Source organism: Lethenteron reissneri, chromosome 10 (assembly GCF_015708825.2).
Source record: "Lethenteron reissneri isolate LAM-NWPU_2019-01 chromosome 10, ASM1570882v1, whole genome shotgun sequence".
Taxonomy (NCBI): domain Eukaryota; kingdom Metazoa; phylum Chordata; class Hyperoartia; order Petromyzontiformes; family Petromyzontidae; genus Lethenteron; species Lethenteron reissneri.
Window position 1 is genome coordinate 7423570 of NC_083788.1, and position 24866 is coordinate 7448435.

General features: G+C 50.4%; 1 protein-coding gene across 3 annotated transcripts; it reads left to right on the top strand.

Moving 5' to 3' along the window:
- The first annotated feature begins 1842 nt into the window (after positions 1–1842).
- LOC133340900 (neuronal acetylcholine receptor subunit alpha-2-like) lies at positions 1843–23580 on the top strand. 3 transcript variants are annotated; one of them, XM_061549376.1, is made up of 7 exons: positions 1843–2014; positions 4867–5113; positions 10610–10764; positions 12175–12219; positions 13251–13360; positions 15619–17038; positions 22452–23580. In XM_061549376.1, exons 2-7 carry the CDS (start codon positions 5017–5019, stop codon positions 22575–22577), a joined length of 1953 nt encoding a protein of 650 aa, XP_061405360.1. In that variant the 5' UTR covers positions 1843–2014; positions 4867–5016; the 3' UTR covers positions 22578–23580. The 3 variants fall into 3 exon arrangements, with proteins under 3 accessions (XP_061405360.1, XP_061405362.1, XP_061405359.1); XM_061549378.1 differs by lacking the exon at positions 4867–5113 and having other exon boundaries at positions 15619–15808; positions 15920–17038; XM_061549375.1 differs by lacking the exon at positions 4867–5113.
- The last annotated feature ends 1286 nt before the right edge of the window (positions 23581–24866 follow it).

A 24866-nucleotide genomic window follows, 5' to 3' on the forward strand; every position in this document is an offset into this window, starting at 1 on the left:
AAATAATGGCCACTGTTATTTTCACCATAGCACCATCATCATTGTCACTGCATTCATCTTTTTTTTACGTCATCATTTCGACAACGTGACGTTCAGTTCGGTTTGTAAAAGAAAACCAGGAATACCGTATTCACTGGATTCTAAGATGCTCCGGAAAGTAAAACGCACCAGAAACTGGTGTCCTTTGTCAATACCAAAAAAAAATCTACAAATCCGGTCACGCACACACACATGCAGCCACAAGATTATGCGACGCATCCCCAAATGTATGCCTTCAAATGCTACACAGTCTAGGTAACGAGTGCATCTTATAATCCGGATCATACGGTAAAACCTGTGAAGCTGCTGTTATCCATACAATGGCAGTGAAGATTGCATTTGATTCCAGGCCGTGAGAAACGTGTTATCATATTTTTGCTCAGCTATAAACATGTTTGTTTTGTTGTTACGGGCGAGAGCCAGATCGATGAGAGGTTACTTTCATCGATGTCCGCTACCGACCGTTCTCATCGACTTTGAGCCCGAAGTGTATTCACGGAGACAGCGACCCCGGCTGTAGAGGCCACATGCTGTCGATCACAGAAGTCACCTTCAATGAGCTGCACTCGCCCTGCTCGAGTTCCACATCCACAGAGGGGCGATGTAGAAGAGGGCTCAGGAATACACGTGTGTGTGTGTGCGTGTGTGTGCGTGTGTCTGTGTGTGCGTGTGTTCCACACACACGTGTAGTGGTTAGCGGTTAGCGCGCTGCGCTATGAACCTGGCGACCCGGGTCCGATTCCCGCTCATGGCAAACACCAGTGACGATTAACTAAACCGGTACCGGGCCTCTCCTAGGTTGACTCAGGCCTCAAAAGAGTACCTGGTGCGATGTGTAAACATCGTCCCTAGGGAGACAAAGGCGGCCGGGCGTGGTGCTGGCCACCCACCCCATCGTGTGCCGTGCCGGCCTTCATAGGTGCTCGCTAACAGGACTTGCCCCTACAGTCTGTTAAGGCTACACGGGGGATCTTTGTCTTTGTTTTGTTCCACACTGCAGCCTCCCAGCTGTGGCCTACATTCACAGAAAACACCGTGCTTGCCTCCCAGAGTCCACAATCATAGAGACCCTCTCACTCTACGACAGTCCACAATCATAGAGACCCTGCGTCTGTACGCTACACTCGCAGAGACCCCATCATCCCATGGGAGTCTTAAGAGGCCGTCTCACTCCACTGGAGTTCACAGTCGTAGAGACCGTCACTCGAATTTCTGCTCGAGTTCACAATCAGAGCGACGGCCGTCCTCTGGTTGTACTCACTCGAGTCCGGGCCCACGGAGACACTACACGCCAGGCGGAGATGGTCGTTGTTTGTGTGGCCGTGGGTTCAATGCTCTGGGCTCACGGGTTAGGCGTTGGCCATGATGAATGAGCCTGCGAGTAAGCGCGCGCGCGTGCGCGTGCATGCGCGTGCGTGCATGCGCGTGCGTGCGTCCGTGCTGGAGCGCGCGCGTGCGCGTGCGTGCATGCGCGCGCGTGCGTGCGTCCGTGCTGGAGCGCGCGCGTGCGTCCGTGCTGGAGCGCGCGCGTGCGCGTGCGTGCATGCGCGTGCGTGCATGCGCGTGCGTCCGTGCTGGAGCGCGTGCGTCCGTGCTGGAGCGCGCGCGTGCGCGTCCGTGCTGGAGCGCGTGCGCGTGCGTGCGAGCGCGCGCGTGCGTCCGTGCTGGAGCGCGCGCGTGCATCCGTGCTGGAGCGCGTGCGCGCGCGTGCGTTCTGGAGCGCGCGCGGCGACTCCCCGGCCACGGGACGATGACAACAGCGGTGTCGCCATGGTAACGGGGGAGAGAGGAGCGGAGGGGAGAGCCGAGATGAGAGATGCAAAAAATAATGGGATAGGAGAGAGAGAGAGAGAAGGAAGAGGAGAGAGGGGTTTACAGAAGGAGGTAGAATTAGAGAGAAGAGAGAACGCGTGGAGAGACAACGGAGAGACAAAGCGGAGGATGAGACAGAGAGCGAGAGAGATGAACAGAGACGGTGAGATGTGGACGAGAGACAATGTCGATTGGAGACAGGGGAGGAGAGACGTCTGTGACATAGCTACTGAACGGGTCCGTGCGCCGATCCACAGAGGAAAGAGAGAGGCCCGTCTCGTTCCGTGGACACAGAAGGTTGAGTTCTAACCACGCTCCACCCGCCGAGAGAGTGGAGGCGGGAGGAGAGAAATAGATGAGGGAGAAGAGAGGAGATTATGAGGCCGAACGGGGGATAGGCAAGAGATGAGAGAGGCAGAAAGACCAGGTGGAGAGGCACAACAAAAGTAGAACAAAGATCCCCCGCTGTAGCCTCGAACAGACTGTTGGGGCAAGTGCTGTTAGCGAGTAGCACCTATGAAGGCCGGAACAGCACACGAGGATGTAGACGGCCCAGCACCACGGCCGGGCCGCCTTTGTCTCCCCGGTGCTGATGTTTACACATCGCACCAGGTAATCTTGTCGGGCTGAGTCGACCTAGGGGAGGGCTCAGGACTGGTTCAAATATTCGTTACCGGTGTTGGCCGCGAGCGGGAATCGAACCCGGATTGCCGGGTTCGTAGACGCAAGCGCGCTAACCACAGCACCACCGCTCCCCATTCAAATGCACAGCGACACACCGCTTAGCTTCCGCCGGTCACGGAAGCTAAGCAGGCGTTGAGCCTGGATAGTTGTTGTTTGATTACGTGCGATGACCATGCACAGCGGGTTGGTATCGGCTTATGGGGTTACATGGCGGGCCAGTAAATATTTGTGGATATGTTTCGGTATTCGTCGGTTCGATTCCTGACCACGGCTAACATCAGTGACGGGGTGATGTTTGAACCGATCCTGAGCTGTCCTGTTAGAAACTAAACGATTCAAAACGTGTTTTACCAGCTCTTTTTAAGAAGCGACCTGGCCACAAATGATAGCTCAACGAAGTGGCTTATTGCCACGTGGAAATGTACAGCAGCCAGAATACTCTAAACCAGGGGTCGGCAACCTACGGCTCCGGAGCCGCATGCGGCTCTTTACGGGCTGCTTCTTGACGATATGTACGTATGTACAGTATGTACTCAGATGCATTGCGGCTCTTGAAATATTGAATTTTGTACCGAATCGGAAAGAATATGGCTCTTCTTGTTATTTTGGTTGCCGATCCCTGCCCTAAACGCTTGAAGTTCATTCTAAATGTGGAGGGAAAAACCGGAGGACCCGAAGAAAAATCCATGCGACCACGGAGAGAGAGAGCGAGAGAGACACGCAAACTCCAAATATACAGCAGCAGACGTCAGGATCGGGATCGAACCCACGACCTCCCTTGTAAACCAGGCGAGGTTGTTGTGAAGTTTCGACAAGCAACCTCCTTAAAAGACCCGCGCAGCCGGTAGGGGAGGCTGTCACCCAGCCGTGGTTTCACAAAGGGCCCCTGGCACACGATGATGATCGCTTGAACACTGCGGGCGCGTTAGATGATTGCAACGTAACGTGTACATTACGGACACGCGCGTGGGAGCGATCGCGAGGGCGATTGCTGATTGCGCCGTTGATTTTCGTGGCTCCTGGGAATCCCGTGGGTTTCATCGCCTGCCCGGCGAATCGATGGACTCTTTAGCAATTACCTCTGCGGGTGTCTGGAGCACCACACACCGAGCGGCGTAGCATTTAAGGGGCCCACACTCTGCCACCGTCCCGTCGAGTGACCACACCATGCTGTAGAGCGGCAGCCGTGCAATGCTGGTGGTGGCCCCCGCGCGCGTCAAGCTCTTCTGCATGTGAGCCCTTGTCCCCTCGGAGTGATCTTCGCAATGTCGTGGTGCAGCAGCAGCAGTAGCAGTCCGTTTGAGTTTTTTGTTGTTGTAATTTGCACCCACAAATCCTCACCCCACCTTCCCCTCCCCCCCCCATTGCGGGTCGTTTGGCCATACTTTACCATCGCCGGTCACTGCGGCTTGGTGAAGCGGATGCGTTCGTGTGGGTGAATAGATGCGTCACGACGGCGAGATGTTAATTACCTCGCCCGGTCTACAGGAGGTTTGTGGCTTTTATCCCGACCCTGACGCCCGCTAGGGATATTCGACGCCTGCATGTACAGACGGACACGCACGCACGCACGCCCTCCGTGTGTAAACGAGACGCTCCGTTCTTAATGTCCACACTGATGATGAACACCTCCACCAAGAAGAATGAAGACCGCCACTTGAGTGCGTGCCACCATCAAGGGCCGTTCAAGAGCCATTAGCCGAGACCGCTCCGTCTCTGGCCGTGCAGATGAGGAACCTCGCGCCAAGTCTTTACGACTGAGCTTTGATCAAATTAGGCGCAAAAGCAACCACAAAGACAAAGATCCCCCGTATAGCCTGAACAGACTGTTGGGGCAAGTGCTGTTAGCGAGCACCTATGAAGGCCGGAACGGTACACGAAGGGATGGGTGGCCGCCTTTGTCTCCCCAGTGGTGATAATTACTGTACACCGCACCAGGTACTCATTTGAGGCTGAGTCGACTTAGGGGAGGCCCAGGACCGGTTCAGATAATCGTCACCGGTGTTGGTGGCCGTGAGCGGGAATCGAACTCGGGTTCCCCGGGGATCGTAGTGCAGCGTAGCGCTAACCGCTACACTACCGCCACCCGCATACCCCCACCCCCCACACGTGTTACACACACACACACGTGTATGTGTGTGTTACACACACACATACACGTGCGTGTGTGCGCGCATATAAATGTCTGCTCGCGCCGTGAGCCGCCGGCAGTCAACAGTTTGCGATGTTCCTCCACTGAGCAGCAGCTGCAGCAGGAGCAGCTGCAGCAGCTGCAGCAGCAGCAGCAGTCCCCTACGCTCATGCCGGATCCCCGCCTATCCCTGCCGACAGGGGTCCGGGTGATGGAGAGGGGACGAGTGTTGGAGGGGGTGGAGTGGAGGCGGCGGGGGGTGTGAATCCAGCAGCATAGGCGGAGGAGAGCGGGGCGCGTGTGCATCTCGGGGACTTGTTTGAGCGGAGATTTTGGGGGGAGATTTCATCATGATGATGATGGGCGGCTCGGATTTGCTGCGGGTGATGGTGATGACGACGATGGTGGTGGTGGCGCTGATGGTGGTGATGGTGCCGGAGACACGCGGTAAGGCGATGTGCGCGTGGACATGTACATACGTGCGCATCAATATACAGACACCAACATTTGCAGACACTTTTAATACAAACGACGAACGATCCACCGGTTATAGCCTTTGTAGGCTGATTAGGACGAGTACCGTTAGCGAGCACCTATGAAGGCGACTTCTAATGCAAAGACAACGGATCTCCCCCCACCCCCCGTGTAGCCTCTAAAAGGGCTGCAGGGGCAAGTGCCGTTAGCGAGCACATCTGAATGCCGGCACGGTACACGAGGGGGTGGGGTGGCCAGCACCACGCCCGACCGCCTTTGTCTCCCTTAAGGTCACACACGCGGTGTTTATTGGCGAACGTGCTCGAGTTTGTTGTTAATTGTGCTCGCGCGCCAATGCAGCAGCAGCAGCAGCGGCAGTAGCAGCAGCGTCGCTGGTTGAACGCTGACGGCCGTGGCTTAAGAATGCGCAACAGATCGGAGAATCCTGTCCGGGGATCTTTGAACATTGCGGTAAATGTTGTACCGTAATAGGAGACACACGCAATACACACGTGTCATGGGCACATGAACACACAGCTCTGTTCACGTGCATGTGTGCGATTACATTGAAGTGTGTGCGTGTGTGAAAACAGGTGTGTATGGGGAACAGTATATAATAGACGACGTTTCGGGTAATGGCCCCTCTTCATGGCACACACAGAGAGGCCACAGAGATTTAAGTTTATTGTCTGAAGACCCCAATGGGAGACCGAGTTCTGTCTTATTATTATTATTATCTTTATCTTAAGACGCCATCGGAGACCTGCGCTGCAGTGGATGTTTCCCTAATGTCCGATCAGAAATACTTGCTCGGGTATTTAATTTGCCGAAACAAAAAACTCCGATCAGAGACCGATTTTGGTGAAGTCTATTGTGAACACGGTAATACAATTATAATGCTAAATACCAAACGTAAAGACACCGCTGCGGGATATGTAGACGAACAGGACAGGTGGATTTGACGTTCCATCCATGCCCCCCCCCACCCCCCACACACATGAATGGCAATTACATTAAATTTCGATTTAAAGCTTTCGTGACTGCAGGGATTCATCTTCTTGGTTCTTTCGGTAAAGTCACGTAGAAGGGAAATAATAATATTATGTTTAATTTTTATTATTTTATTATTTCCCTTCTACATGACTTTACCGAAATAACCAAGAAGAAGGGCAATTACATTCATGAAGGGAGCGTGCGTCTCCCGATGTAAAGTGTGGCGTTAAACACTCATCGTCATTTTCGTTGTCATTCACGTGGACACGAAGCCATTGTGTGCCAATGCCATAAATATAAATATTTGTTTTAAAACAACTCCCACCGGTACCTACACTGTAAGTGTAATCATCGTTAATCTCCCAGTGCATTTAACCTTGAGAATCAACAACAAAAGGAACAATGAACCTCCTCCATGGGCTCTCACTGGGTTAAATATAGGACGTGGTATTTTGGCAGTGTTACTCGTCTAGAATACAGACCAAACCTACAACAAGGGGTGGCCGGGAGGTTCAGAGGTCAGAGCGCTGAGCTGGACGCCACTGAGATCATGGGTTTGAATCCAGGTTTCAGCTGTAATTATGTATGTGTGTTGAGATTCTTTCGCACCGTACGTAGCCAACCGTGCTAATCGGAGATGATTATCTCAGGCCAGTTTCCAATGGCTGCACCCACACACACACACAAAAACCACCCCACTACGTTAATCTTGGTTCTGTACTCAGCGTTTGCTAAATTCCAGCTTTGGGAATAAAAAATATGAGATTGACTGATAAGCGACAGATGTCACGTGCTCAGGTGGCAGGGCGAATTGGAAGGCGGCTGCTCAGCACTGCCTCTGCGTGGACCAGAGGTTCCCTTGAAATTCTAGATTTGAAGCTTAATTCTAGATTTGAAGCTTTCGTGACTGCAAGGATTCATACTCTTAGGTTTTTTCGGTAAAGTCACGTAGGTAAAACAATTTAAATTAATAAAAGTAAAATAAAACAAATAGAAAAATTCACGACGTTTCGGAAGACAGAGGCTTGTGTTGTTTTCGAAACGTCGTGAATTTTTTTATTAGTTTTATTTTACTTTTATTAATTACATTTTTTTACCCACGTGACTTTACCGAAAAAACCTAAGAGAATGAATCCTTTGAAATTGTCTGAGATGTAGCTCTGTGATGTCCGCTTCCGCGGGCCGCTCTCGAAACAAGCAGGGTTGAAATGCTTTGCGCGAAAAAAATATGAATACATTATTCGCCTCTTGACACGAAGCCGATAGTGCAATCAGACTACCAGGGGAAGATGGGGGGAGGGGGCGGGGGAGGACCCAAAGTGACAACACAGAGACAGGTCTGAGGCTGACTGAGAGACAATATTGGACACTGGCCATTAAGTGCCTCCTAGCTCTTAGCTAACGGAGACCTTTTTTGACCTGAGCACGGCCGTCACATTCACCCGGACTTGGCTCGGACAGTCCGGCCCACCGCCAGCATGGGCCAATCAAATTGCTCACTGGCAGTGCCTGTGGGGAGAGGTTATGTCAGGTTAATAGGTTAATCATAAGTTGAGCGGTGGCGCAGTGGTAAGCGCGTGGTGCTGCGAACTCAGTCACCTGAGTTAGATTACCGTGCTCACGGCGAGTGCGACATCAAAAGCCGTCCAGAGCTACCCCCTTCAACCAGCGTGGCGAAGTATGGTCAAACACCTCCGATTAGCATGGTTGGCTACGTACGGTGCGAAAGAAATTCCACATACATCAACATACAACTGACTCGCCCATGTCTGATACGGTGTAAGAAAGCCTTCATCCAGCAGTGAATTAACAACGTGCAGTGATAAATACCGAAAAGGGTAACCCCGTCCCACCCTATCTTCACTAGGTGAAGGTGAAGATGGGGGGGGGGGGGGTTCAGAATAAAAACATTATCTCCATACTCACCTCTGTCGCTATTTTGTAATTCCAGCGATGCACATTCTACATCCCTCTACGGTTCGTAAGCGGCGAGTTACAAAACCACCATTGATTTATCTGCACCGGTTGTGTTGCGGTTGAAATTGGGGTTACAGTTTCTGGGTTAATGTTGAGTACAGTTGTGATGAGACTCCAATTCCCCTGGGCTTATTGTACAGATCTGGGCTAGGTCTCTCGTGGGTGTATAATTAATTGAGATATATTCTTTGGTTATGTCGGTAAAGTCACGTAGATTAAAATATATATTTTTAAGTGAATAAAAATATCACGTTTCGATCGCAACACAAGAGGTCGTCATCAGACTTTACCGAACGAACCACAGAATATGAATTCCTGCAGTCACGAAAGTTTTAAGTCAAAATTTAATTGAGATCTCCCCCCGGTCGCCGTTAGGAGTGTCAGGGTTCACATCTGGCCCACAGGTCTCCCGTGGGTTGGTAATGAATTACTGTATTATATGAATGAGACCTACGAGTCAAGGAATGTATGGGTTCACGCCTGAGTTAGGGTGGGCGCCATGGTGGCGAGATATTAACTACCTCGCCTGGTATGCAGGAAGTCGTGGGTTAAATTCAGACCCTGACGCCTGCTGTATATTTGAAGTCTGCGTATTCTCTCTGCCCGTGGTCGCGTGGATATCTTCCTCTGGCTACTCAGGGTTTTCCCTCCACATTTAAACCATGCGTTTAGGGTATTTGGGTGCAATATATTTCCACACGACGAGCTGCTTCGCCGAGCTATAATTTGTGGCCAAGTCGCTTCTGAAAACAGAGCTATATAGCTCAATGGTCCTTACCTGGCAATATAAACAATTGTTTAGTTTAGGGTGTAGTGTTTAATGCGTTTTATATAGAACATCCCCACGCTCCTTTTGTTAGCATTGGCGTCCACAACATTTTTGCCATAATCATCGCGTGGCGTAGCGTCGTTTAGAATGGGCCCGAGTGCAAGGAATGGAATGGGGCCACCCCCTGTTGGAGTTCCCCTCCCTCTGGGCCCCTCCGGCCAATGGACCCTGGTGCAGTTGCACCGCCTGCGCACTCGATGACAAGATTCGCCACTCTTCGTTCGGGTTCTCAGCTTTCTCAGGGTTAGGAGCTGTCCGTAGGTTTGTATAAAGCGTCCTATAAATGAGGCCCCAAATCTCCTCCGCTAGGCGGTTGCGGGTTAAGTGCTCAATGGGGTTAAATGTGGACCTCTCGCTCTCATTGTACGGGATCGCATCTGGGTCAGGCGCAGGTCTCCTGTGGGGTTGTAACGAGGAATATGAATGAGACTGTGAGTCCCTAAGGACCTCCAAATGAGTCAGAGTGGCCCAGCGACCAGCCCCCACCATCTCCAAATCCATCCCCCACCACCTCGCTCCCTGTGCCGGAGGAGCTCAATCAGCCAAAGCCCCCCCCCCTCACCTCGCTCCCATCCACCAGCCCCCCGCCCCTAAAAGCCAATTAGTGTGCACCCACACGCACTGCCAGCTTTGTGTCCCACATGCGCGTTCTTGTATCTGTGTTGTCCTTGTTGATATGATCGCGTGTGTACGTGTGTACGTGTGTGTGTGTGCGCGTAGCGGTGGCTTAGTGGTTAGCGCGCTACGCTACGAACCCGGCGACCCGAGTTCGATGCCCGCTCACGGGCCACCACACCAGTGGCGAATATCTTAACCGGGTCCTGGTTGTCCCCTAGGTCGACTCGGCCTCAATTGCGTACCTGGTTCAATGTGTAGACTTCGTCACGAGGGAGACAAAGGCGGCCGGGCGTGGTGCTGGCACACCCACTCCCATCGTGTGTTGTGCCGGCCTTCATAGATTCTCGCTAAGGGGCCGTCCATAAATGACGTCACGCGATTTTGGAGGATTTTTGACCCCCCCCCCCCCCTCGTCACAGGGCGTCACAAAAAGTCAGACCCCCCTTCAAATATGACGTCACAAGCTCTGCCCCCCCCCCAAACCATATTTCCATTTTGAAAATAAAACATGCTTAAAATCGCTTTAAACTATTGTCATTGTAGTGCGTATGTAACGTGGCGCTGCACTCTGATTTTGTAGGAGAAAACATTTATTAAAAAGTCTATTTAATTAAGTAGAACTTGTTGTCTATATTTATTTAAAGTTGCGCATTTTTACGTGACGTCACATTTCTCACCCCCCCCCCCCCTCGTCCCACATCGTCACAAATTTCTGACCCCACTCCCTAGGTGCGTGACGTCATTTATGGACGGCCCCTAACAGAACCGGCCCCAATAGTCTGTTGAAAACTCCGCGTGTGATATTTGCATCCGTGCGGCATTCGGAGCGGTGGCGCGAGTGATGAGCGCGCTGCGAAAACGACAGCCAAGTTCGGTGAACGAATATTTGAACCGATCCTGGGGCCCTCCCCTAGGTCGGCTCGGCCTTAAAAGGAGTTGCGCGCTGCGACGGAGCAGAAGTTCATTTCCCGAAGTAAAGCCCATTGAGATGAGAGGGCCACTCGGTTCGCAGACAACATTAAAGGCGGTGCCGCTGTTGTCACCAACATCAGGTGCGGCGGAGGTGATGGCGAGGAGCATCCACGCGGAGGAGCGGCTGCTGCAGGCGCTGCTCACCGGGTACAGCCGCTGGTCTCGGCCCGTGCACAACAGCACCCACGTGGTGTACGTGCGCTTTGGGCTGTCCGTGGCGCAGCTCATAGACGTGGTGCGCAACACAGACACACACAACACACACACACAACACACACGTTCGAGATTTGAAGCTTTCGTGACTGCAAGGATTGATATTCTTAGGTTTTTTCGGTAAAGTCACGTAGGTAAAAAAAAAATTAAAATTGAAATTAATAAAAGTAAAATAAAATAAAAATGTAATTTTATTTTATTTTTATTTTATTTTAAAGTAAAATTAAATACATGTATTTATTTATTTTATTTAACTTTTATTAATTTCAATTAAAAAAAATTTTTTACCTACGTGACTTTACCGAAAAAACCTAAGAATACAACACACACGTGTGTATACAAAGAGAAAGATCCCCCGTGTAGCCTTAACAGACTGTAGGGGCAAGTGCTGTTAGCGAGCACCTATGAAGGCCGGAACGGTACACGAGATGTTTTTTGTTCATGTTTTTGTTTTTTGTTTGTTGCGGTTGCACCTGATTCAAGAGCCGAATGGCTCACAGGGCTATACCTAATACATGAACATGAACATAGGGTGGCCAGCACCACGCCCGACCGCCTTTGTCTCCCCAGTGGCGATGTTTACACGCCGCACCGGGTACTCATTTGAGGCTGAGTCGACCTAGGGGAGGCCCGAGACCGGTTCAGATAATCGTCACTGGTGTTGGCTGTGAGCGGGAATCGAACCCGGGTCGCTAGGTTCATAGCGCAGCGCGCTAACCGATACACACACGTGTACACACAACACACTTGTATACACACACAACACACTTGTATATACACACACACAACACGCTTGTATATACACACACACGTCTCTATACACACACACACACGTCTCTATACACACACGTGTATTTACATACACGTGTAACATCCACACGCGTGTCCAAGCGTGTACACACACACACAAAGATCAGCATTACATTTTTACTCACGCGACCCGCTCCCCCCCCCCCGAAAAAAATCAATTACCAATCATCATATTGGTCGCGAAATCCGACTGCGTGTTTTTTTTTATTTGCCCCCCCAATTAGCCGAAATATATAAAGAGCATGTCATTTGCATTCATTATAAGTAATCAATTCACACACACACACGCGCACGGCGATTCAATCAATGCACGTGTAGCGAGCCTATTAATTGATTGGAGTGTAGTAGTAGTAGGTTTTTACCCTTTCAACTGGTACAAAAACTGACACCTTTATACAAGGCATCATGTTTGCAATAACCACAACACAAGTTTTTGTACCAGTTGAAAGTGTAAAAACCTACTACTATATTTTGCCACTGGTAAAGCAGATGTCTCATAGTGATTGTTAGTGGTGGATCGTGCCTATACACTAAAATGTGTTGCCGTGTTTATGGTTTTCATCGTACGGTGACGCCTGTCTGACGAGGAAGACGTGTGAGAGATGTCGCTTTTGTGTCGCAGGATGAAAAGAATCAAATGATGACGACTAACGTGTGGCTAAAGCAGGTAATTGTGAATCAGTCACTCCACGATTGTCCTGGCCGTCGTGGTGTCGTCGTTGTTGTTTTTGTAACATCTCGACGTTATAAATGGGTGGCAGCGATGGTGTTGGATGTTAACGGTGGTGCTGATGTTGGTGGTGATTTTCGTAATTATGATGATGATGTTTGTGTTGATGGTGGTGGTGATGTTGGTGGTGATGTTCGTGGTGTGTATGGTGGTGATGTTGGGGGGTGTGTATGGTGGTGATGTTGGGGGGTGTGTATGGTGACGGTGGTGCTGATGTTGGTGGTGATGTTCGTGATGTGTATGGTGATGATGTTGGTGGTGATGTCCGTGGTGACGGTGGTGCTGATGTTGGTGGTGATGTTGGTGGTGTGTATGGTGCTGATGTTGGTGGTGATGTTGGTGGTGTGTATGGTGCTGATGTTGGTGGTGATGTCCGTGGTGACGGTGGTGCTGATGTTGGTGGTGATGTTGGTGGTGTGTATGGTGCTGATGTTGGTGGTGATGTCCGTGGTGATGGTGGTGCTGATGTTGGTGGTGATGTTGGTGATGTGTATGGTGCTGATGTTGGTGGTGATGTCCGTGGTGATGGTGACAGTGGTGCTGATGTTGGTGGTGATGTTCGTAATTATGATGATGATGATGTTTGTGTTGATGGTGGTGGTGTTGGTGGTGATGCCCGTGTTGATGGTCGTGGTGTTGATGTTGGTGGTGTGTATGGTGATGATGTTGATGGTGATGTTGGTGGTGATGGTGACGGTGGTGCTGATGTTGGGGGTCATGTTCGTAATGATGATGGTGATGTTTGTGTTAACGGTGGTGCTGATGTTGGTGGTGATTTTCGTGGTGTGTATGATGCTGAGGTCGGTGATGATGATGGTGGTGATGGTGACGGTGTTGATATCGACGACGATTATGTTGGTGGTGATGTCTGTAGTGTGTATGGCGATGATGTTGGTGGCGTGTATGGTGTTGATGTCGGTGATGATGTCGGTGATGATGATGGTGGTGGTGGTGGTGCCCGACGCTAGGAGTGGCACGACTACAAGCTGCAGTGGGATCCCGCGGACTACGAGAATGTCACATCCATCCGCATCCCGGCGCAGCTGATATGGGTGCCGGACATCGTGCTCTACAACAAGTGCGGCACCACACCAGCACCGCGGGCACGCACAGCGACACCACACCAAGGGACCGTCCATAAATGACGTCACGCACCTAGGGGGGGGGGGGGTAAGACATTTGTGACGATGTGTGACGAGGGGGGGGGGGGGGGGTTGAGAAATGTGACGTCACATCAAAGATGCGCTACTTTAAATAAATATAGACAACACGTTCTACTTAATTAAATAGACTTTTTAATAAATGTTTTCTCCTACAACATTAGAGTGCAGCGCCACATTAAATACGCACTACAATGACAATAGTTTAAAGCGATTTGAAGCATGTTTTATTTTTTTTGGGGGTGGGCAGAGCTTTGTGACGTCATATTTGAGGAGGGGGGGGTCTGACTTTTTGTGACGCCGCGTGACGAGGGCGGGGGGGGGTAAAAAAATCGTTCAAAATCGCGTGACGTCATTTATGGACGGCCCCTTAGACATGGAGTGACACGGGGCTGAGACGGAGCCATACCACACCACACGGAGCGACAGACAACCTCGTAGCCACCGTGCACACTCCACGCGTCCAGCCGCACAGGCCCCACGCAGTCACGCAGGGCCACGCCACGACGCACGGAATTACGGATAAGACGCACGCTGGGATTACTCCGCACGGCATCGTCGGACAGGGGCCCCATGCGCGTCTGTGTCTGTTCGCGTGTGGGGGAGCGGTAGTGTAGCGGTCAGCGCTCTGCGCTGCGGACCCGGCGACCCAAGTTCGATTCCCGCTCACGGCCAAACACCGGTGACGATCGTCTGAACCGGTCGACTCAGCCGCAATATGAGTACCTGGTTCGGTGTGCAAACATCGCCACTAGGGAGACAAAGGCGGCCGGGCGTGGTGTTTGTCAACCACCCCCTCGTATGCTGTGCCGGTCTTTATAGGCGCTCGCTAACAGCACTTGCTCCTACAGCCTGTCAAGGCTACACGGGAGATCTTTGTCTTCGTAGCGTGCAGAGTGTCACAAAGGCACCGTGCCGCACAGCGCCCGCTGTGCCACCCGGCGCTGTCGACGCGTCGCCGCCTCGTTGTTCCCATCCGCACCGCGTCACGTCGCACTCCAGCGGGCCAGCCGACAGCACGGAGCACGCGGAGCCACGCACAGTTCCAGTAGCGCCATCCAGAGTGTGCAGGCGGTGCAACTGCACCGGCGCCTGCCAGGCGACCGAACGGGCTCTGCGCGAGAGGAGGAAAATTGAACGGGACCCGTGCCGACCACGATATTCCGCTGACTCCACATCGTCAACCTCCTCCTACCTCTTCCTACCAATCTCCACCAACCTCTACATTCACGCACCTACTCCCCCCCCCCCCCATCTACTTTCTCCCATCTCCATTGATATGCACCCACTCACATCTCACCTACCTCCGCGGATGTCTGTCCCCATCGTGCCCCTGCTGTGTATTTTGATCTTTCTGCCCGTGTCGCCACGTGTCACTGTGCCTGTGCTGCCTTCGTCTCCCCGCCGTCTCTCCTGCCGTCCCCACCGTGTCCTCACCGTGTCCTCACCGTGTCTCTCTGTGTGTCTCTTCCTCACCGTGTCCTCACCGTGTCCCTGCCGTGTCTCTCCTGCCGTCCCCACCATGTCCCCGCCGTGTCTCTAGGTGTGTCTCTTCCTCACCGTGTCCTCGCCGTGTCCTCACCGTGTCCCTGCCGTGTCTCTCCTGCCGTCCCCACCTTGTCCCTGCCGTGTCTCTCTGTGTGTCTCTTCCTCACCGTGTCCTCACCGTGTCCTCACCGTGTCTCTCCTGCTGTTCCAACCATGTCCCCGCCGTGTCTCTCTGTGTGTCTATTCCTCACCGTGTTCTCGCCGTGTCCACGCCGTGTCTCTCCTGCTGTTCCCACCATGTCCCCGCCGTGTCTCTCTGTGTGTCTCTTCCTCACCGTGTCCTCACCGTGTCCACGCGGTGTCTCTCCTGCCGTCCCCACCATGTCCCCGCCGTGTCTCTAGGTGTGTCTCTTCCTCACCGTGTCCTCGCCGTGTCCTCGCCGTGTCTCTCCTGCTGTTCCCACCGTGTTCCCGCCGTGTCTCTGTGTGTCTATTCCTCACCATGTCCCCGCCGTGTCTCTCTGTGTGTCTCTTCCTCACCGTGTCCTCACCGTGTCCTCACCGTGTCTCTCTGTGTGTCTCTCTGTGTGTCTCTTCCCCGCCGTGTCTCTCTGTGTGTCTAGTCCTCACCGTGTCCTCACCGTGTGCGTCTCTCTCTCTTCCCCTCCTCTCTCTCGGTGTCTCCCAGCGCGGACGGCGACTTCGCCGTGACGCACGTGACCAAGGCGCAGCTGAGGCACACGGGCGACGTGCGCTGGACGCCGCCGTCCATCTACAAGAGCTCCTGCAACATCGACGTCACCTTCTTCCCGTTCGACCAGCAGAACTGCAAGATGAAGTTCGGCTCGTGGACCTACGACAAGGCCAAGATCGACCTGGTGAGCATGCACACGGACGCCGACCTCAAGGACTACTGGGAGAGCGGCGAGTGGGCCATCGTGAAAGCGGTGGCGAGGTACAACACCAAGAAGTACGACTGCTGCCCGCAGGTCTACCCGGACATCACCTACTCGTTCATCATCCGACGCCTGCCGCTCTTCTACACCATCAACCTCATCGTGCCCTGCCTGCTCATCTCGTGCCTCACCGTGCTCGTCTTCTACCTGCCCTCGGACTGCGGCGAGAAGATCACCCTGTGCATCTCCGTGCTGCTGTCGCTCACCGTCTTCCTGCTGCTCATCACCGAGATCATCCCGTCGACGTCGCTCGTCATCCCGCTCATCGGCGAGTACCTCCTCTTCACCATGATCTTCGTGACGCTCTCCATCGTCATCACGGTGTTCGTGCTCAACGTGCACCACCGCTCGCCGGCCACGCACAAGATGCCGCGCTGGGTGGTCACTCTCTTCCTCGACGTCATCCCGCGCTGGCTGCTCATGTGCCGGCCCGTCCACTCGACCATCGGCAGCGCCGGTGCCGGAGGCGGCGGCGGCGGTGGCGGTGGCCCCGTTGCCACCGCTGTCCCCAATCTGACCGCGCGGAGGTCTTCCAAACACTACTTCCACCAGCAGCAGATGATGCAGCAGCAGCACTGTCAACAGCACCACCAGCACCACCAACAACGTGGTAACGGTCACAGCGGTGGAGATCACCACCTCCATCAGCTGCGGAATCTACAACTTCAGCAGCAGCAGCAGCAGCAACAACAGTCGCAGCATAATCATAATCAGCACCAGCACAACCAACAGCACAACCACCAGCAGCAGCATCATCATCAACAGCAGCAGCAGCAACATCAACAGACGCAGCAAAATCATAATCATCACCAGCATAACCATCAGCAGCAGCAGCATCAACAGCAGCAGCAGCAAGGGGATGACGGCTGCAATCTGGGCTTGGTGCTGGACCTGGACGGGCTGCAGATGACCGACGACAAGCCCAGGGCGGCGTCGTCCTCGTGCACGTGCAACGGGGTCGGCGCGGCGGCATCGGCGGCGCCGTCAGCGCCAGCGTCGCCAGCGCCTTGGGACCGCTGCGGGGGGGCCAGGGCCCAGGGAGGCCTGGGAGAGTGCCTGGATTTCTCCGCGGCACCCGCGACCCTCTGGCAGGCCATGGAGGGCGTGTGCTACGTCGCCGACGAGCTGAGGGCCGGAGATGCCGACTACGCCGTGAGTGGTTGTGGTGGCGGTGGTGGTGGTTAGCGCACTGCGCTACAAGCCCGAGTTTTATTCCTGTTCACGATCAATGACAGTGACGGGGAATGTTTGATCTGGTCCTGAGCCTCCCCTAGGTGATCATAATCATCGTTGGTATCAGCATTGCAATCGACATGATCAGGCATTCTCATTGTCAACAGCATAATTTACATGAACATCATCAGCATTGTCATTATAATTAAAATCTGCATCATAATCAACATCACCATCAACATTGTTGGCATCATTATCACCAATAGCAGCAGCAGCATCATCAACATCATCAGTATCAGCATCATCGGAACATCATTGTGATCACCATTGGCAACAGCATAATTGGGATCAACATCATCAACAACTTTCGATTTAAAGCTTTCGTGACTGCAGGGATTCATCTTCTTGTTTCTTTCGGTAAAGTCACGTAGAAGGGAAGTAATAAAATAATAAAAATAAAACATAATAAAACAATTCTCACGACGTTTCGGCTACAACGCAAGCAGCCGTCTTCAGGTGAAGAATGAGACACTACCAAACTAGGAGCTTATATATAAGCTGCATTGGGGGTTGAAGAGCGCCTTAACAAAAAGAATGTGCATGTGAAGAGGAATTTAGCATATTCATGGAAAATGCGTAGGCGTTGGGCGGGGGGGTGTCAAAGTCATATTATGCCCATGCATTATGCAGGATCAGCAGCAACCAAGGGGGGTGCAGGGATTAGCAGTAACAAAGGGAAGGAATGTTAATGATATGTAGCTGCAGTTACTCAACAACCACGTAGAAAACTAAAGTATAAACTACATAAAAAACTAAAGTATAAACTGCATCGCACCATCAGTATACTTACTATACTCTATAATAAGCTGAGTTACTAACAGCAAGTAATACATTACCATTCTACCTCGTAAAAATTCTATAATATGCTTCCATCTAGACCTTATTCTCTTACATCACACGAGCATATACCGTACTATATACTGCCATAGATAAACCCAACATTAAATTATATACTGTATTGCTGTAAACCAACCTATATCTTATACATTTAATATAACACTATGTATTATTCTACACACCCTAATGTGTGTCGAAATGGTTTATTACGTCCTTCCAATGATTGCTGAGCCAGAATCCATCTTCTCGGTTAAAATTGTCTCTGTGTTTGTATATGTGGATCGCCTCATGAACGAATCTCTCATGATAGCCAGATGGCTTGCAGAGAACCTCTGTCTTGGAGAAGTCAATATCATGTGAGCCCACTGAGTTGTAACAGTGATCTGCCACGGCTGAGGTGTTTGTCCTACCGTGTTTCAGGTCAGCTTTATGTTCACGGATGCGGTCCGAGACATGTCGTTTGGTTTCCCCAATGTAACTGCTACCACAGAGGAAACTTAGTTTGTAGACGCCAGGGTACTGTATGTCTGGAACCACATCTTTTACAGACGGTACCAGATCACGGATTTTATGTACTGTGTTGAATCGGACCTGGATCTTGTGTTTAATCAGGATTTTGGAGATCTTTTTTGTGACCCCAGCATGAACACATTTCCAGTGAACTCAAACACGTACGCCAAGCTCTTAAGGCAAATGGTTACTCCGACTATACAATCCGCAAAGCCATCACTCCAACCATCAAGAAGGATCCTGTTGAGGAGCCTTTCAAGACCATCACCTTACCCTACATTGCTGGGGTCACAAAAAAGATCTCCAAAATCCTGATTAAACACAAGATCCAGGTCCGATTCAACACAGTACATAAAATCCGTGATCTGGTACCGTCTGTAAAAGATGTGGTTCCAGACATACAGTACCCTGGCGTCTACAAACTAAGTTTCCTCTGTGGTAGCAGTTACATTGGGGAAACCAAACGACATGTCTCGGACCGCATCCGTGAACATAAAGCTGACCTGAAACACGGTAGGACAAACACCTCAGCCGTGGCAGATCACTGTTACAACTCAGTGGGCTCACATGATATTGACTTCTCCAAGACAGAGGTTCTCTGCAAGCCATCTGGCTATCATGAGAGATTCGTTCATGAGGCGATCCACATATACAAACACAGAGACAATTTTAACCGAGAAGATGGATTCTGGCTCAGCAATCATTGGAAGGACGTAATAAACCATTTCGACACACATTAGGGTGTGTAGAATAATACATAGTGTTATATTAAATGTATAAGATATAGGTTGGTTTACAGCAATACAGTATATAATTTAATGTTGGGTTTATCTATGGCAGTATATAGTACGGTATATGCTCGTGTGATGTAAGAGAATAAGGTCTAGATGGAAGCATATTATAGAATTTTTACGAGGTAGAATGGTAATGTATTACTTGCTGTTAGTAACTCAGCTTATTATAGAGTATAGTAAGTATACTGATGGTGCGATGCAGTTTATACTTTAGTTTTTTATGTAGTTTATACTTTAGTTTTCTACGTGGTTGTTGAGTAACTGCAGCTACATATCATTAACATTCCTTCCCTTTGTTACTGCTAATCCCTGCACCCCCCTTGGTTGCTGCTGATCCTGCATAATGCATGGGCATAATATGACTTTGACACCCCCCCGCCCAACGCCTACGCATTTTCCATGAATATGCTAAATTCCTCTTCACATGCACATTCTTTTTGTTAAGGCGCTCTTCAACCCCCCAATGCAGCTTATATATAAGCTCCTAGTTTGGTAGTGTCTCATTCTTCACCTGAAGACGGCTGCTTGCGTTGTAGCCGAAACGTCGTGAGAATTGTTTTATTATGTTTTATTTTTATTATTTTATTACTTCCCTTCTACGTGACTTCACCGAAAGAAGCAAGAAGATCATCAACAACATCACATGCATCAGCACCATCGCTATAATTATCATCATCAAACAACCATCAACGATATCCTAAATTGTTTCGTGAGATGTCATGCTATGAAATACCGTAATTCGTTTTTTTAGATTCAAATATCCAGCAGAGCAGAGATCATTTAAAATCAGCACCGTTTGTCTGATAATGGGAAACCATTAATTGGCCAATTTTTTTATTAAACCGTTCATGGGGAAATATTTTTGTTAATTATAATCCTCATCAGGCCCCATGGTGTTTGCTGCTGTCTCAAACTCTTATCCATTCTATCTCTCTGGCCTCACTATTGTATGTGCTATGAAAAAGGGTAATTGCCCGAAACGTTGCCTATTATACCCCCCCCCCCCCCCACTTTAAGGCCACGGTGTCATTGACGAATATGTTGAGTTTAAATAAAAATGCATTATTTGTACGCGTGCACCACTGCACATTGCAGCAGCACCACCAAATAATGAATCTGATAAACAGCGCCGCCTGCTGATCATCACCACCACCAACACCTCCAAAGACAAAGACCCCCCGTATAGCCTTGACCGACTGTTGGGGCAAGTGCTGTTAGCGCGCGTCTACGAAGGCCTGCCGCCTTTGTCTCCCCAGCGGCAATGTTTACACACCGCAGCAGGCGCTCGTTTGAAGCTGAGTCGACCTGCTTAACATCGAGAGAGAGGCATACACGGGCCTACCCCGAGTCTGGAATTAAGGGGCCGTCCATAAATGACGTCAAGCACCTAGGGCGAGTGGGGGCGGGGTCAGACATTTGTGACGATGTGTGACGAGGGGGGGAGGGGAGTTGAGAAATGTGACGTCGCAACAAAATGCACAACTTTAAATAAATATAGACAACACGTTCTACTTAATTAAATAGACTTTGTAATAAATGTTTTCTCCTACAACATCAGAGTGCAGCGCTACATTAAATACGCACTACAATGACACTATTTTAAAGCGATTGGAAGCATGTTTTATTTGGGGGGGGGCGGGGCAGAGCTTTGTGACGTCATATTTGAGGGGGGGTCTGACTTTTTGTGACGCCGTGTGACGAGGGGGGGGGGAGGTCAAAAATCGTCCAAAATCGCGTGACGTCATTTATGGACGGCCCCTAAACGACGAGAGGGAATCAAAAGCACGGATATCAGGAGGAGCCGATTTCTGACATAAGCTGCCCAACCCCTGAGACAGAGACACCCAGACAGCCAGGGCTTGAACTCAGGCAGCTGAGAGGGTTGGGCTCAGTTGTCTAAAACAGGACTCGCCTCCCTCTGAGACAATGAGACAAGACAAAGACCCCCCCCCCCGGATAGCCTTAACAGACTGTTGGGGCAAGTGCTGTTAGCGAGCACCTCTGCGACAGACACACACCAACGCATAATCCCACCAGCTGAGGTCTTGAGAGAGCTTGAGGCTCAAATAAAAGCTGCCAGATTTCTGGGAGGCTCAGCCGGGACTCATGGGGACGTTAAGGTCCATACCCCTTCCGTGAACTCGGTCCACTACTCAGGTCTCCCACGCCTTGGGCCGTATCACGAGTTGAGCGTGAAGCCAGAAGGTCTATCAGGGCGCCGCACGGTGGCTAGGAGATGTTAACTACCTCGCCTGGTATACAGGAGGGTCGTGGGTTCGATCCCGATCCTGACGGCTGCATATTTGACGCCTGCATATACAGACGGCCGTGGGCACACGCGCCCGTGTGTAAAGAGACGTTCTGTTCTTAAGGTCTTACATTGATGATGATGAACACATCCACCAAGAAGAACGAAGACTGCCCCCCGTGGTCGCGTAGATTTATATCTGGGTCCTCTCGTTGTTTCCCTGCTATAGATTTCCACATAATCGGCCACTTCGTTGAGCTATCACTTTGTGGTCGGGTCGCTTCTGAAAAAGAGCTATATAGCTTTTACTCTGAGACCTCCTTTACCAGTGGCAAAATATAGTGATAGGTTTTTACCCTTTCAATTGGTACAAAAACTGACACCTTTATACAAGGCATCATGTTTGCAATAACCACAACACAAGCAGTCATAGTGTAAATGCTTACCCCGAGCTCTCAATACTCTGATAGTGCGCTGTTTTTGAGTTGGCGTCATCTGGTCCAACACCAATGGAGACTAGGCTCTAAGAAAAGCTGTCTCGGGTGTGGACCAATCAACTTCAAGGACAGTGCATATCATTATCATCATCAGCGTTGTTTCTTTTTGTTTGCATTTTGACTTCTTGTGTTGAGGTTATTGCAAACATAATGCCTTGTATAAAGGAGTCAGATTTTGTACCAGTTAGAAGGGTAAAAACCGATTACTATAAAAAATAGAGTCTATAGATTCCTATTAAACCGGAGGTCAAAGTGTTGATGGGTGGGGAGAGGGGGTGGGGGGGTGCAGGAGGGTGGGGGGCGGGCGGATGGAGGGCATCAGGACAAATTCTCTGACATCGCCTGGAGTAGAACTCTTCCTCGCTCATCATATTCCCGGGGTGAACGAGCAGCTCTTGTTAGACGTTAGACTTTGGTTCATGTTTCCCTTGCTTCCGCTGGTGCAGGTGAAGGAGGACTGGAAGTACGTCGCCATGGTGATAGACAGGATCTTCCTGTGGGTCTTCGTCCTCGTGTGCATCTTCGGGACGTTTGGTCTCTTCCTGCCCCCCTGGATCGCCGGTATGCTGTGACCCGGGCCAGCGCTGGACGCGTGACGCCGGGCTCTTCCATTCGCCGATTTAGGGGGTGGCGGAGAGAGAGAGAGGGGGCTGGGATGGGGCGTGTGTGTGCTGTATTGATGAACGATGGAAATAGTGTTTTGATGTTTTAAAAGCGTTTAGAAGGTAAATGAATACAACTATTGAACAGGGTTGAACGAAGGGAGGTGAAATTACGAAATTCATAATCGTCGTTATTTCTGACCGCCTGACGTTTAAGGCACATTTGTCATCAAATATCATCATCATTCAGTTGCTGCTTAAAACAAATACGACCGCGTAATGGTGTGTGTGTGTGTGTGTGTTTTAAGGTCTCATCACAAATTATATTTATGATGTGGTTAAACGAAGATGGTCGCGTGACGTTACGCAGATATATCCGTTGTGTTCGTTAAATTGGCACGCATCATTGCACACACAGCGCGTGTATGTATTTACTTATTGATTACAATGTATTATGCACTGTGTGTGTGTGTGTATATACACTTACTGGATGTTTATAGCACGCCATATTCACTCGTGCAATGGACGATGTGTACAATGTTACACAAACACACACAGGTACACAAACATACACAGGTACACAAACACAAAGATCCCCCGTGTAGCCTCTAACAGGTCTTCAACAGACTTTTGGGGAAAGTGCTCTTAGCGAGGACATATGCAGGCACAGGAGAAGGGGTGAGTGATGTGGCTAACACCACGCCCGCCCGTCTTTGTTTCCCCAGTGTTGATGTTTATACATTGCACCCAGGTACTAATTTAAGGCCGAGTCGATCTAGGGGAGGCCCGTAATAGGTCCAAATATTCGCTACCACTGTTATTGGTCGTCGGCGGTAATCGAACTCGGATCGCCCGGTTCGTAGTGCAGTGCGCTAACCGCTGCGCCACCGCTCCCCATAATGCCACACACACACACTGACACTGTTACACACACTCAAAGGCGTTGTTGTTTGAAATAAACCATGGTTCCTCTCGTCTGAGTAAGCTCCTTATTCGCAGGAACTCCCCTGCAGTCTGCAGTCCTGCATTACAATCCATATATACTGCATTTACAACGCAATGATCTGCTTGCGTATGGCAAGATGGTTCAGGAACTGAATGCCCATGACGAGGCCTGCTGCTGCTGGCCGCAACGAGACGACTTCAACAGAGAGAGAGAGAGAGTTCGTGTCGTTTTGCTGTTCCTCCGCTGAATGAGCGCAGACCACAGTCGCTTTACAATACGGTCCATCATTTGTGATGCATTGCCACGATCGCCACCCCTGAGACTTGTCTTCAGTGTATCGAGATGGGTCGCTATCTCTATGAGTCTCTGAGATTTTTCGATTCAAAGCTTTCGTGACTGCAGGGATTCATCTTCTTGGTTCGTTCGGTAAAGTCACGTAGAAGGGAAATAATAAAATAAAATAAATTATATTTTATTGTTTTATTTTTATTATATAAAAAATTAGATGTTATTATGTTTAATTTTTATTATTTTATTATTTCCCCTTCTACGTGACTTTACCGAAAGAACCAAGAAGATGAGTCTCTATGAGTCTAATATCTGTATGGGCCTCTATGAGTTTACTAAATATCGTCCATAGTTTGAGTTACATGGCCACACTCGCACCTCTCTGTGGCTTGTGCCTTGAAAGTTTCATTTGTGAAGGAGATGTGCGCAACGGCCTGTTGACGATGACCTGGTGATGCGATTGATGTCACGGCCAGTGTTTTCGATGAGAAGGGGGAGGAATATAGTAGTAGGTTTTTACCCTTTCAACTGGTACAAAAACTGACACCTTTATACAAGGCATCATGTTTGCAATAACCACAACACAAGCAGTCAAAATGCAAAAAAAAAATATCTGATGATGATAATGATATGCACTGTCCTTGAAGTTGATTGGTCCACACCCGAAACAGCTTTTGCAAACATGATGCCTTGTATAAAGGTGTCCGTTTTTGTACCAGTTGAAAGGGTAAAAACCTATTACTATATTTTGCCACTGGTAAAGGAGGTCTCAAAGGGGGAGGAATCTCAAAGGCACGATGAGACCCCATCATCAACCGAGACCTCGGCAATGTTCCTCGCCGTCGACTCGAGTCCCGATCCTCCTTGTGGGTTCGCGCTGCTGTCACCATCCTAGAACCATACGCAGGTCCGCGTTGGACGCTGACGAACAGTGTGGAACAGTATACTCTTAGTTTTTTCGGTAAAGTCACGTAGGTAAAAAATGAAATTAAAATTAATAAAAAAAATCACGACGTTTCGGAGGC

Excerpts from the sequence above, each read along its gene's own strand:
- LOC133340900 (XM_061549375.1), top strand. The coding sequence starts at position 1,849 with ATGAGAGATGCAAAAAATAATGGGATAGGAGAGAGAGAGAGAGAAGGA. Across the intron at positions 12,220-13,250 it reads CTAACGTGTGGCTAAAGCAG|GAGTGGCACGACTACAAGCT; the intron begins GTAATTGTGAAT and ends GCCCGACGCTAG. Across the intron at positions 13,361-15,618 it reads GACATCGTGCTCTACAACAA|CGCGGACGGCGACTTCGCCG; the intron begins GTGCGGCACCAC and ends GGTGTCTCCCAG.